At 32.5% G+C, this 14,399-nt stretch overlaps 1 protein-coding gene across 1 annotated transcript; it reads right to left on the bottom strand.

Moving 5' to 3' along the window:
• Positions 1-535: 535 nt before the first annotated feature.
• On the bottom strand, positions 536-12,398 carry LOC113198226 (killer cell lectin-like receptor subfamily F member 1). Its single transcript, XM_026410875.2, has 6 exons — positions 12,293-12,398; positions 11,339-11,437; positions 10,157-10,288; positions 5,299-5,441; positions 4,406-4,518; positions 536-815 (listed from the first exon to the last, which is right to left on the bottom strand). The coding sequence occupies exons 1-6, from the start codon at positions 12,396-12,398 to the stop codon at positions 776-778; spliced, it is 633 nt and encodes a 210-aa protein (XP_026266660.2). The 3' UTR covers positions 536-775.
• Between the last annotated feature and the right edge of the window lie 2,001 nt (positions 12,399-14,399).

The raw sequence follows: 14,399 nt of genomic DNA on the forward strand, positions 1-14,399 counted from the left end.
TCTTTCACTAAACCACATCCCCTAGCTCTTTTAAAACAAATTAAAGGTTTTATAAAAATAAACTATAATTACTTCTGTGTACACACACGGATTTGAAATTAATGTGATTTGTTTTTAATTAATGTTGACCTTTCAATTTTATTCTGAGTAGATATAAGGCCTTATGATTAGATTTTGATTGGTGAACCCCATACTTAAGAACATTAATGTAACATCCCCCTGTTCCAAGTTTTAATATAGATTCTACATTAAAAATAAAAACAAATAGGCAAATAACCTAGAAATTTTTATTTTATTAATCCATTTAAACTTAGCATTAACCTTTACTTAAAACAAACAAACAAACAAACAAAAAACAGTTTATTTCCCTATGTGAAAGTGGACAGTACTCAAATATGTGCATAACCAATAGAAGTTGTTCTGGGATGAGTCTTAGAACATATTAAATACATGCTAGACACCACAGGTATTTATTCAAGTATTATACATCAGGTACATTGCTTTACACAATGATGAGGATTAGTGAGTCTAGAAAGCTTATGACACATTAAGAAATACGAACAACTAAACAAGCAAAAACCAAAATGATTAGGATGTTGACTGTTAAAATTAGGTATGTGCAGGGAGCTGTAAAAAATATATATGAAACCTATGCAATTTACTCTGCAGCCTCTGCTTCCTCTTCTGTCCTCTTACAGACTGATGTTCCTCAGAATTCTGCCTGAGTCTTCTATCACACACATGCTGGCTACATCCATTCCATAACATCAGTTGTTCAAGGAAGTATTTCCTCCAAATGACATTTAACTGGTGACCTGAAAAATAAGGAAGCGTAAGTAGATGAGTAGGGAGAGGAAGAATGCTTGTTAAGCTGAGGCAGGCAATGTGATCAGATTAGAACTGACAGAAAACCTGACATGTTTGAATGACTCAGCAAAGTTGAGTGTGGCTCCATCATATGGAAGCTCAGAAGTGGGGAGGAATGAAGGGAAGCCAAGACATGAAGGAGCTGGGAAGTGTGAGTAAGGGCCTTCTACAGTGGAACCTCCCTTGGAATAAAACAGTAATGCTGTCTGATTTGAGGTTTGCAGAGAAACAATATTGAGAATAGATCTGGTGGGCAAAACTAGAAGCAATTGCAGTCATCCAGGATGATAGGTTGGGTATGAACATCGTGTAGACCAACTCCAGAAATAATTAGGTGTTAAAATTGACAAGACTTAAATGTTTGAATGTGGAAAATGAAAAGAACACAGTCATTCATTCATTGTTGTTTTTAGTTATGCATGATAGTATATTTTGACATATTTATGCAAACATGAAGTCCATCTTATTCTAATTAGCGTCCCAGTCTTGTGGTTGTACATGATGTGGAGATTCACTGTAGTGTATTTATATATGTACATAGGAAAGTTGTCACATTCACACAGTCATTCTTGATTCCAGTGACTCCAAGTTAAACTAGTATGAGCATGTTTCTGCAATTCTCTAAATTAATAATTTTAATTTTTAATATGGGAAAATTTCAAGGCCTTGATATGTCAAATAGAGATAGTTGGGCATTCAGATATATTAGTGTCAATCCTTGGAAATATGGAGTTGGGAGTTATCAAGTTGATGGCAACTGATGTTATGGAGTGGATGTAGCCAGCATGTGTATGATAGAGGACTCAGGCAGAATTCTGAGGAACATGAGTATGTGAGAGGACAGAAGAGGAAGGAGATCCTGCAGTAAAGACTGAGGAGGAACATCTGGGAAAGTAAGATAAAAGTTCTAGAGAGCATTGTGCCATAGATGCTAAGATTAGAGAATATTTCAAGAAGAAAGGATAGGTCCATAATGATCAACACTGCTGAGGGTTATAGTGAAACCTAGAAAGTTCTCATTGTCTTTCGACACAGGAAAGCCAGTATTGACATGGTAAGAATATTTTTGTGAAACAGTGTAAAAGCAGAAGACAAATTTTAAAGAACATGGAGTGAAAGTAAGAAAGTGGAAAAAGCAAGTATAAACAACTTTCAGGAAGTTTGACTTAAAAGTGTGGGAGAAGTTGGGTAGAAACTGGAAACCACATGTGGTTAAAGGGAAATTTTTCTTGTTACTCTTGCATGTTTGGCTGTTAAAGAACAAGAGAAATTAGAAAGAAATAACCAAAGGGTTCTCTTTGTAAAAAATAAAATAAATAAATATATATATGTGTGTATATATATATATATATATATATATATATATATGCTGCAACCCCACTATAAACTAAGATATTTGATTTTGATAGAAATGAATTCTGTAATTTAAGTAGGAAATGAATTCTAATTTAATTGGTAATTTAAGTGGTAGAAGATTTAGAAAGATATCATCTAATGGCTTCTCCTAAAAATCAAGATCCTCTGTAAGAGGCATAGAGAGTGAAGTTTTGAGAAGTCAGTGAATGTTTTCCGTCTGAAATAGCCACTATTAAGAGTGAAAGATAAGTGTGAAATTCAGTGCTAGTGTCAAGGTTGAGCTGAGGGTGAATGCTTGAATTTACAGTAACATCATTATTATCTACACCTTTATTATCATCATCATGATATTTGTTAAAGAAACAAAATTTCTATAAAATATCTAAATGCAAAAATTATGAAGATTTTTTTTAATAAGAAGAATACCTCTGATCAATTCAGAGATTGCCTGCTGTGGATGAAGAAATCACTTCTTGACAAATCCAGAAACTTTCCATCAAACACTTTTCAGAAAAAACACCCTTATTTGTTATCAGAGCACAGGCATTCTCTTTAATCTGGCCTGTGACTTGAAATCTGTAGAGGAAAAAGCAACTTTTTAGTGATTCCCAGATAACTGTTGTCAGTTACTGTTAAAAGCACAACTATGTGAATTTTATATGCTTTTTATTTCCATTTTAAGTTATAAATTTCAGGTACTGCAATATTCAAGCAAGAAATATGCATTAAAAAATATTTCTGCTGGGTATGGTGGTGCACACCTATAATCCTTGTGGCTCAAGAGGCTAAGGCAGAAGGATAGTAAGTTCAAAGCCAGCTTCAGCAAAAGTGAGGTGCTAAGGAATTCAGTGAGACCCTGTCTCTAAATAAAATACACAATAGGATTGGGGATGTAGCTCAGTGGTTGAGTGCCCCTGGGTTCAATTCCCAGCAACAGCCTCCCCACCCCTCAAAAATTCTTCTTTAATGAAGAAATTGCTTCAAATTATTTCTTAAACCAAAAATGCTCACTTATATGTGATCAATGGAAATAAGCAGGTGAATAAAACAATATTCCTTTACCAATCCTATGAAATAATATGAAAAATAAAGATCTGAGAAGACAATCTGACCATTTTAAGGTAAATATTTACTTTCTTACCCCAAAATTCCTGTTTTTAGTAGCTTTTTTAGTATCCACAATAATTAATTAATATCAGCTTCCATACTAAACAGTATCATATTCATCATTTTAAGTTTGGAAATATCGACACTCAAAAATATACATAGTTTTCAAAAAATATTAAGCCAACTTTCTGTATATCAAACTATTAATTTTTCATCTTCCGCCCTTAAATCTCAATGTCACACTTAATAAAAAATCTTCTCTTTATTTGATAAACCTCTTTGATTCTCTTTGATTACTAGGTACCTCTATGCTTCAGATGGTGGCAACATTACTCAAGACAGGACTGGAGGTAGAAATGAGAATTATAATGAGGAGTAGGGAAGAAAAACTCCCTTTTAATTTTTTTGAACTCATATTGACAAGAGAATTTCTGTGCATGCAATGTATATATGGGTATATCCAAATTCTTTACCCTTATCACAAAAGATGGAAGTTTCTCTTTTTTTTCCATTTTTCCATGATGTTCCAACCAAATTTTTCTTAGGCAAATAAGTCATAAGGCAATTTCATAATCTAAAAGTAATCAGCAAATACCCAGTTCTAACAATCCGATTAGTAAATTAATTACTCTAAGCAAGTTTGTGTGTCAGTTGACAGAGGTGGTAGATTTCTGTTAGAAATCATCAAAGCTAAAAAAAATTCTTAATTTATTGTCTGATATATGGAAGGATGGCATAAATATGCACTTTATAATACAGAATATAAATTTTAATGAGAGATGTAGATCATCTGTAGGTGAGAATCTTCATTTGGATGGTGGCCTTCTATTCCAGTTGGTAAGCCTGCTTACCAACTCTTGCATTATTAAATTATATGGAAATTTTAATATAAGAATAAATTAGTTTAGGAGTCTATTTCTCTAACACAGATTTTCTATTCTTCACACATTAAAAGAGATCAAAATCTTCCATCTGTAGCAACCAACTGGCCATTGGAATTCCAGAGAGTCACCAGTAGTTGCACACTGCAGAGCTGTTGCATTTCCCCAATGATATTTGCATGCCAAACACTTACAACTGTAGATTTAATGGTGTGCCATCCACCCAGGTCCATGTCTTCTGTGGGTGGGTAATGTTTAACCCAATCCAAAAGTGGTTTCCAACTTGTATATTACTCTGTATGAATTCCTGTGAAAGGAACCAGTGAAAATTAACTGAATTAAGCCTCTTAAGATAGCCTCTTCTCACTTTTTCTCCTGACTGAAAATGGCCTTAGTGCTTATCTTGGTAATCAGGAAAATTATAAGAGGTGTCCATAATTTTATGGAGGAAATTCAATATAGGACAATTTTAAAACCACATGATCTTGTTGTGTGAGGTCACATGCAGCTTTCATAAAGTCATGACAATGTGAGCAGCTGATGAGGGGTGCAAAGAGATGTGAAGTCCCAACAAAAAATTAATAAACCTTCCTGATGAAGGCAGCTGTCACTAGTTGTTTTCAACTATCAATGAGCAATCTCAAACAAATCTGGTTCCTATGCGGAAACTACACACTAACCAAACTAAAAAGCCCGTCTCACCTACTCCAGATACTAGCAATATTCCCAGAAATTGTTAATGCTTTGATGAGTATCTCCAATCGTTCCTATCTTTCCTTCCAAGAACTAATATGGAAGGCTGACATTGTAAATGGGGCCTTAGTTTAAAACCTAGATTTGCCATTTACTTGTACAATTAAATTGTCTAATTGCACACCTGGAAAAGTTCTGATTTGAAAACAGGGAAAATTCTATTTATCTTACAAGTTTATCTTGAGCACTAACTTATATAAAAATTATAAAATGCATAGCACAATGCCTAGCACATAGTAGGAATGCAAGAAATGGAAATAACTAATACTTGTATAATTCCTTTGTCATAAAATGGATCTATTTTTTCCAGTTTTGAAGACAGATTATTTCTTACCAGCTCTGCCTTGTCTTGTATCACCAAGAGATGTGACTTTTTCAGAGAACATGAGTTTTGGCTATCGATCCATGATTTGAAATTCATGAAAAATTTATAACATTTCCCTTTTTTGTGTAGCCAATCATCAGGGCATAAGTTTGCTGAAATAGGAAGACAGGATGACATAGAAATGAGAAAGAAGTTTCAATATAAAACAATTTTTGCATTATTTTTAAAAACTTCTTCATTAAAAGTAAGAATTTTGCCCCATTTTTATGAAATGAACACATGTTCCAATGAAGAATGTCTTTAGAAAAGACAAATGCTAAACATATTCATATTTATTATTTTAGTAACTACCACACAAAAAATAATTTTCTGAATTCTGAATGTATGTGAATATATGAAATTTTTGCCTAACAAACTTATGAGAGCCATAAAATTATCAATTTTAAACTCCTCTTTGTGTGTATAAGGATATTAAAGGTTAGTTAAAGTAGAAAGAGGGACAGTGAAGCAGAGATACAGTAACTGACTCAAAAATTCAGAGAGATAATAAGTGTAAGGGCAGAGGGAAACTTAAAGCCATCGTCATATTAATACATTTACACAACTACACAAGAGATAAAAGGTACTATACTCTTAAAGAACTAAAAGGGTAAATTTTCAGCAATCTGATCTCTGATTGGGTTCCTGTTCCTGTCGTGATTGTAAGAAACTGACTTTCAGGATGTAGATCAACCCAAGAATTAAACCACAAAACCAATGTCTTAGGAAACCATGACCAGAAATTTTAGCGAACAAGATCTGTTGAGCCCACCAACAGATTTGAACAGAGGAGTGACTTTAAAAAAAGAGAATAAATTAAAATATTTTATTTTTTATAGCAGACAACCATTTTTAAAATTTTAACTAGAATCCTCAAGTAGATTTCTGAGTAATTAAAAATCAAAGGATATGAGAGTTACCTTTGAAATAAGAGAACATAAAAGATATCAGGGGAAAAAAAACTGATGAGGAAAAAAAAAACAATTCCTTTAAAAATTCCTTTTTGATACAGAAAAATATATTCCATACATACATTATCAGAAATTTGTAAAATAAATGATTTACCATGACCTCAGTATCTATGTGTCTCAATGACCACCAAATGTATCTCTATGAAAAGGGAAAAGTTGAAATGGATATTAAAATAAACCTACATTCAGAAAGGGTACATACAGGTTTCAATTAATGCCATATGTTTTACATATTAAGCTATATAATTATTGATTACATTTTATTTAAATTTTAATTACTTCATTATTTAAATATTATGTATTTTTAAATATCCATAAATTTGTGCATAAACTTTTCTGATATATCAAATGATATATAAACATATAAACATAAAAATGGAAAGTGTAAAATACATTATACAAAAGTCCTTAAGTACTGCATTGCTGGAGGAGGAGGAGAGCCTCCAAGTGACCTAGAGAAACCTATGGGAGCATAAGCATGGGGGAAGACAGTAGTGCCTAAGGTAACCTGCTGAGGGAGTGTAGAGAAAGACTAAAGTTTTAACCCAGAAGCATCATCATAAACATGCACATTAGTTATATTTTTCATGTTGTATTCTTTCACTCACTTTAAAACACAAAATAACATATACAAATTATACTAAATCTACATAAGCCTTAGAAATTATCTTAGAATGATGCATTTAAAATGTATAAAATTTATGGCTTGGGGTAGACTTTCTACTTAGGAAATAGTTATTACATCTGAGAATTTTTTATGGTATAATAGGAACTTACAAGTAAGAAAAAAAATAGGCATCCTAATTTTTAAAAGGGGCCAAGATGATAAACATTTTATTATTTTATTATTTCTTAACAAATGGGCATTTTGGAGAATAAAAAACAAATATCTAATACATATGATTTTGATATTACTACTTTGTAACAATATAATTAAAATATATTATATGTATTTTTACATACTTTTATCATATAGAAAGAATCTTAGCTCATATGGTCAAGTTGGCTGAAATTAAACGGATTTTTTGTTAAGTTTTAAACTGAATTTTGATTTTGATAGGATAGCAGTGCAAAACTAGAGTTTTGTTTTCCTTTTATTAAAATGATAAAATTTTCTTGGAAATTTTGTTTATTCTTCATAAGAGATTATAAAATATGTTTCTTTATCCTGTAAGTAATCTGTTTAGGAAACAGATTCTGAACCTTATTCAAATAAATTCTACTACTTTATGTTGTGTTTATCGTGACTGATTACTGAAAACTAAGTTTTCACAACACTGAAAAGAGCTAAGTTTTTTAATATTCATGTTAACTTTTGTATTTGCTTTTTAACTTTTTTACCATGTGGGTTAAACATATGACTAAGTATTATTTTATCATGATATATATGATTCTGTTTACCTAAGTATTCAAATTTTTGGATATTTTTGACTCCTTTCCCAAATCAAATTAAAAACAAACAATTTTGCCCAGAGAGCACCTAGAAAATCTTAAAGGCATTACTTTTGAAAAATGTTAACCTAATTAGATTCATTTGAGATTCTAAATTGTGTGGGAAGCCTTGTTAAATATGAAGGGGGCTTTAATTATTCTTGTTATATTTCTATGGGGTTACATTTGTTAATATAAATATTTCAGAATTGTTATGAGGTTACTAAAATTTTAACAATGTCCCTACTATACATGAAATTTCTATGAGTAACATTATCTGTCAGAATTGCAGTTATTATCTTAAAATATGTATCATAGAAACAACCAGAAATCTTTATCAATTGCATTATTCTCATCAAATCTTAAACCATAGCCATTTTTAAGCCCTTTGTTATTCACAGTTACTGTTTTATGCTTTCCTAAAAACATAAAATTCATTACAGTTCAAAAGGCTTTGTCTTCTAAAAGACCCATGGAAAAAGTAAGAATTTCTGGTGTCATTGCATAAATAATTTGAAGTCCACAGCATTGGACTGGGTAAAGAATCAGAACTAATGAAGGAGCTAACTGGTAAAACTGCTATCCCAAGATAAAGTAGAACAAGAAAAAAGTTATAGGAGACCAAATGAACTAAAGAAAAATGATCATGATTTCTTTTATAAAATTCTCTCAAAATGTTACTGGTTCTTTAATATCCTAATTTCTGAATATATAAGCAATTTTTGTCTCTTTTTTCTCAGCTATGTGTAATTTATGTAACTGAGTATGTTATGACTTTATAAACAAAACTAAAAAATTTATCTCTTTTCCTCTCCTAATGTCTCCAAAATATGGAAATTCTAATTGAATATTTTTATCTTCACGGTAGTTCAGTTAGCTGTTTAATAATTATGCAACCGAACATAATTAGAACCATGAGATTTTACCAGGAACGTCATGTTTGAGAATAATGTGTATAAAATTAGATATAACTGCACAGTTTCAAAAACTAAGGTTCAGTTTGTGGAACCAATTTTAAAAAATGACCTGAAACATGGCTTATAGTATTCTCAGACTCATATTTGAATAAGGAAGCTTGCTTCTGGACAAGCCCAAGAATCAGAAGATGCATAAGGGCCTCTAAAAAGACAGGAATTCATTCATATCTATAGATACTACCAGTGAGGTCTGATGGAGAGTTTGTAATTTGGCTTCCTATCTTCAAGAGGTTTCTAGGAGTCCAACTTGATTTCCTTATTCCAACAAAGCAACCTTTAAAAGACTTATATCGGGGCTGAGGATGTGGCTCAAGCGGTAGCGCGCTCGCCTGTCATGCGTGCGGCCCGGGTTCGATCCTCAGCACCACATACCAACAGAAGATGTTGTGTCTGCCGAGAACTAAAAAATAAATATTAAAAATTCTCTCTCTCTCTCTCACTCTCTCCTCTCTCACTCTCTCAAAAAAAAAAAAAGACTTATATGATCAATACGCTCCCTGTTACCCTTATGAAAATAATCAGGCCAAGTTAAATGATATTTATTTTTGTAAACAAAATAATTTGACTTTGATTATCTTTGATAGAAATGGAGATGACTGCAGAGAGAAATGTTGTTTCAGTTGAGAATGAGTATCACTGAAAACTAAAACTTGACTGCCTAGATCCTTACCTGGACCATCTGAAGAAGTCCCACAAGCTAAATAAAGTTCATTGATCCTTTCTCTACACAGAAGAATTACAGTGACTATAACACTAGTGTGCATGACACGAAATCTACTAAATTTCCCCCATTGTACACATGCCACCATCTGAAGACACTTTAGAAAATTCCAGGATGGAAACGTGCCTTCTCAAATATTCCAGTTTTGCATAAAAATTATTTCAATATGAAGACATTTGAGGTTCAACAGACAGAAAGAATCCTGGAGTCTCCCCTTCTCTGACCAAAGGCAGAAACTTCTAAGAAATGAGGCGGCATACTTTCCTTCTTCATGGGTCAGGTTGTGGATGGGGTGGTGCATGTATGTGGTGGTGGGGGACGGGGGTCACTCCCAGGAAAAAGACTGGGAATAAATCTACCAACTACCAACATCCTCTCCCTGAGAAGTTAGTGGCCCTAAAGAAGACAAGAAGACCATTTGCACAAGGATAAACATAAGATATTATTATAAACTTTCTTATCCCTCGTTTGTTCTTCTGAAAAACCTGTAGGTCTTTCTTAAAGAAATCTACTTTTATTCTCATAGAGGCTTCCTCCTGGTCTTTCCTTAGAAAGCTAGGTACCATGTTAGAGATTTGGCTAATTCTCTCTTTAGTTTCTATATCCGTTCTAATAAAATCTTGTCTTCTGTTAATCTTTTATCAGTTTGACTTACTTACTGACCACCCCTAAGAGGATGGAGGAAAAGACTTTCCTTCTCAACATTACAATGAAATAAAATCACATACCTGCGGAGTTTGCATTGTTCAGCTGTTTTCTAGGAGAAGTATTCATACAACTGCAATATTTGGTTCCATTTTCATTACTAAATATCTGCTCACTGTGGTTATCACTGAAGGAATGCATGTTTTGTTGACTTACTAATAAATAAAAACATTAACAGTAATTATATTTCTATAAATGGAAGCGTATGCCTTTTAATTATTTATTTCAATTAAACTGCAAGTGAATCCACAAATTGCTTGTCAAGAAATCTGTTTAGAGGCTGGGGTTGTGGCTCAGCGGTAGAGCACTTGCTTAGCACGTGCGAGGCCCTGGGTTTGATCCTCAGCACCACATAAAAACAAATAATCAAAATAAAGGTATTGTGTACAACTAAAAAGTAAATATTAAAAAAAAGAAATCTGATCATTTAAATTTGCAAGAAAAATATGAATTTTGAGATTTGGGAAATTTCTTCCTACAAAAACTTAAGTAGAAACAAAAAGTATCATTATCCAAATAAAACTAAATGTAAGTTTTTATCTCTTTAGTCTGATAGGTTAGAATTATGCATGTGATCTTGAAATTCTGTGTGTGCTCTTCCCTGTAAAATGGAAAATGATTAGCAAACTTGCACATTCTTTTAAGTTTCAGAAATGGTATATAAAGTGTTTACATAACTCCTAACATGTAGCAGGTAACAGCAAATAGAAACAATTATGAATATAATTGTACATATCTCATATTTACATTTCATAGTTAAAGATCTTAAATTTAATTTGGGCTTATATTTTAAAGTAGCTGATAATTTTTGTTCAAAACTCCAAAGCATCAGGTCACCTGTAAAGTCCAAATTTTTACTGAAAGGACCAAATCAACTTCTACAAAATTTATAGAGCTATCACCAAAATATGTAACTTCAGTTCCTAGAACAGTGACAGTCACTAAAGATTTGCCAAGCAGGTAAATGTATGAACAAAGTAGTTTTTAATAAAATAATACATTTGCTGCTTCCTTTGTATAGGCAAAAACTAATTATAATGGAATCATAAGTGGTATCATTTAATGTCAGTATAATTAAAGTAATGAAAAAAAAAGAGTATGAGGACTTCATTTAAAAATGTAAGAAGTCAGAGAATGTAGAAGTTAAACTCCAAAGGAAATGTTTTTACCTCTCTAGCTAAACATGTAACATTAAATTTACTCACCCCGAATGATTAGTCCTATTACTGTGGTCACCAATATAACAAGTACAATGCCCATCAGTCTCAGAGCAGTCTGATGCCACTTTGGACACTCTGGGTAATCTGTAATGAATAATTTTTCTTCTAAAATTTTTAGACATAAAAATGTGTCATATAAATGAAAAATTCTGAGTGTATACATTGTCTTTCCATGGTATAAAGGAACATACAAAGTCTGTTAGATTACCCTGAGATGAATTTGTATGTAATTATCTTTAAAAATTGGATTTATTGATTATAAAAAGTCAAAACACTTCATTCATTTAATACTTATTAAATATCCTTTTTATATTAACACTTTTGTTCCCAAACCATAATTCATACAGAGAATGGGTGAATATTAGTTGATCAAACAAAATATTCCAACTAAAATTTATCATTTATATTCATTTACATCTTGACTGAATTACTTGTATTATATTTAAGTAGTATCAAAATAACTGAGTGAAAGTTGAAATGATTGTCTAAAGGAGATACACAAGCAAAACTGAATGTTGTAGCCATTTTCATTTTCCCAAATATTATATAAATTAAAACACATTTGTATTAATTCATGAAATAAAACTTACATGCTCATCTTTATAATTATATATATTTGATTTAACAAATAAACATTATAAGAATTTCATAATCTTCAATCCAGGGTAAAAATGTATTCATTATATTCATTTTAATAATATTTATAAACATTATTATTGCCAGGAACTGGGCTGGGTGTGTGAATTGCAGAGATAGATAACACAGTGTACCAGTAAGACAGCTATTGCAAATATATTATTTCAAAATAAGGTAGCAACATTTCTTAACACTAGGCTGTAGTTCAAGTTCTTAAATGTTCTTATTGATAACAGAATTGAAATTCTCCCCAAGAATTATAGATGCATAATTGGTAGTACAATGGGAGTTATAAGCTCTTACCTTTATATGTCCACTTGTGATGGCAATGATAGGAATGTTTTCTTGGCTTTTGAAGTATAGATCTTTCTGTGTTTTGTCCAACCATTCCATAAATGGAAAAATCCATTTTTGAATGAGGTGGAAATAGAGACATTATTTGACAAAAACAATCAGTGCCTACAAAATGTCTTGTTGAAACAAAGCTTACCACTCTAAAACCACAAAGGATATGGTTTAAAAAGGGAAGGGACCTCTCTGTCGTACATGAAATGCTTTTTGTCATAGTTCTGTATTTGTAGCAAAATTATAAAAATAGTACAAAAAATTCTCATTAGGTTAATATGATACATATACCAAAATTACTGAATTAATATTGACACATTACTGTTAATTAAAGTCTATATTGAAAAATCCTCAGTTTTTACCTAATATCTTTTCTTTGAGGATCCCATATAGAATACCACAATACATTTAGCTCTCATATTCATATCCTTAGTTGTAATGTTTCTTACTCTTTATTTTTGATGACTTTGAAAGTTTTGAAAAAATAATGGTCAAATATTTTGTAGAATATTCCCAAATTTGAATAGTCTGCTATTCTTTACATTATTATACATGGGTTATAGGTTTTTGGAAGAAGACTGCTGAGATAAATTGTCAGTCTCATCACCTTTTTGAGGGTATATATTATCAATATGGATTCTCACTGTTTCTATTAATCAACTGGCTGAGATAGGGTTTAAAAGTTTATTTAATGTAAAGTTATTCTCTCCCCTCCCCATTTCCAAACTGTACTCTTTGGAAGAAGCCCAATATATGCATTGCAAGGAAAGGATTGGGTTGTATGTAGACACTGTGAAGACATTTTCAGAATTCTCCTGGGAATATTTACCTACTTTTCTATTTATTTACTCCTTTATTTTAGTATATATCTACTTATATTTATTTTATAATTCTAATCAGTACTACTTTTTTTGAAGCCCACATTTTTCTGTCTTTGGCCATTGGGAGCTCTATCAGTTGACTTCATGAGTTCAGTTCACACAGCTGTCTGCATTTCCAATGCACATGAATACTTCTAGCCTCTTGCCTCACAATTCTATAACCTCCCACTCCAATAATAAAAAATCAACAGGACTATTACTGAAGCCAGATTTAAAGTTAGGTAGTCCGTGTAGTTAGGTAAATCGGGTCTAATATTGAGTGAAATCTAAAATGGAGGCCATGAGAATGAATTCCTGGAAAAGTCGAGCAACTCTTTTTTTTTTTTTTTTTTTATTGGTCGTTCATAACATTACATAGTTCTTAATACATCATATTACACGGTTTGATTCAAGTGGATTATGAACTCCCGCTTTTACCCCGTATACAAATTGCTGTATCACATCAGTTACCCTTCCATTGATTGACATATTGCCTTTCTAGTGTCTGATGTATTCTGCTGTCTGTCCTATTGTCTACTATCCCCCCTCCCCTCCCCTCCCCTCCCCTCCCCTTTTCTCTCTCTACCCCTTCTACTGTAAATCATGTCTTCCATTTGTATTCTCTTGACTTACCCCTCCTTACCTCTTATATGACATTTTGTATAACCCTGAGGATCGCCTTCCATTTCCATGCAATTTCCCTTCTCACTCCCTTTCCCTCCCACCTCTCATCCCTGTTTACTGTAAATATTCTTCTCAAGCTCTTCGTCCCTACCCTGTCCTTGTTTACACCCCTTATATCAAAGGAGTCATTTGGTATTTGTTTTTTAAAGATTGACTAGCTTCACTTAGCATAATCTGCTCTAATGCCATCCATTTCCCTCCAAATTCTATAATTTTGTCATTTTTTAATGCAGAGTAATACTCCATAGTGTATAAATGCCACATTTTTTTTATCCATTCATCTATTGAAGGGCATCTAGGCTGGTTCCACAGTCTTGCTATCGTGAATTGAGCTGCTATGAACATCAATGTAGCAGTGTCCCTGTAGCATGCTCTTGTTAGGGCTTTAGGGAATAGACCCAGAAGGGGAATAGCTGGGTCAAATGGTGGTTCCATTCCCAGCTTTCCGAGAAATCTCCATACTGCTTTCCAAATTGGCTGCACCAATTTGCAGTCCCACCAGCAATGAACAAGAGTGCCCT

This window comes from Urocitellus parryii, chromosome 5, assembly GCF_045843805.1.
Source record: "Urocitellus parryii isolate mUroPar1 chromosome 5, mUroPar1.hap1, whole genome shotgun sequence".
Lineage (NCBI taxonomy): Eukaryota > Metazoa > Chordata > Mammalia > Rodentia > Sciuridae > Urocitellus > Urocitellus parryii.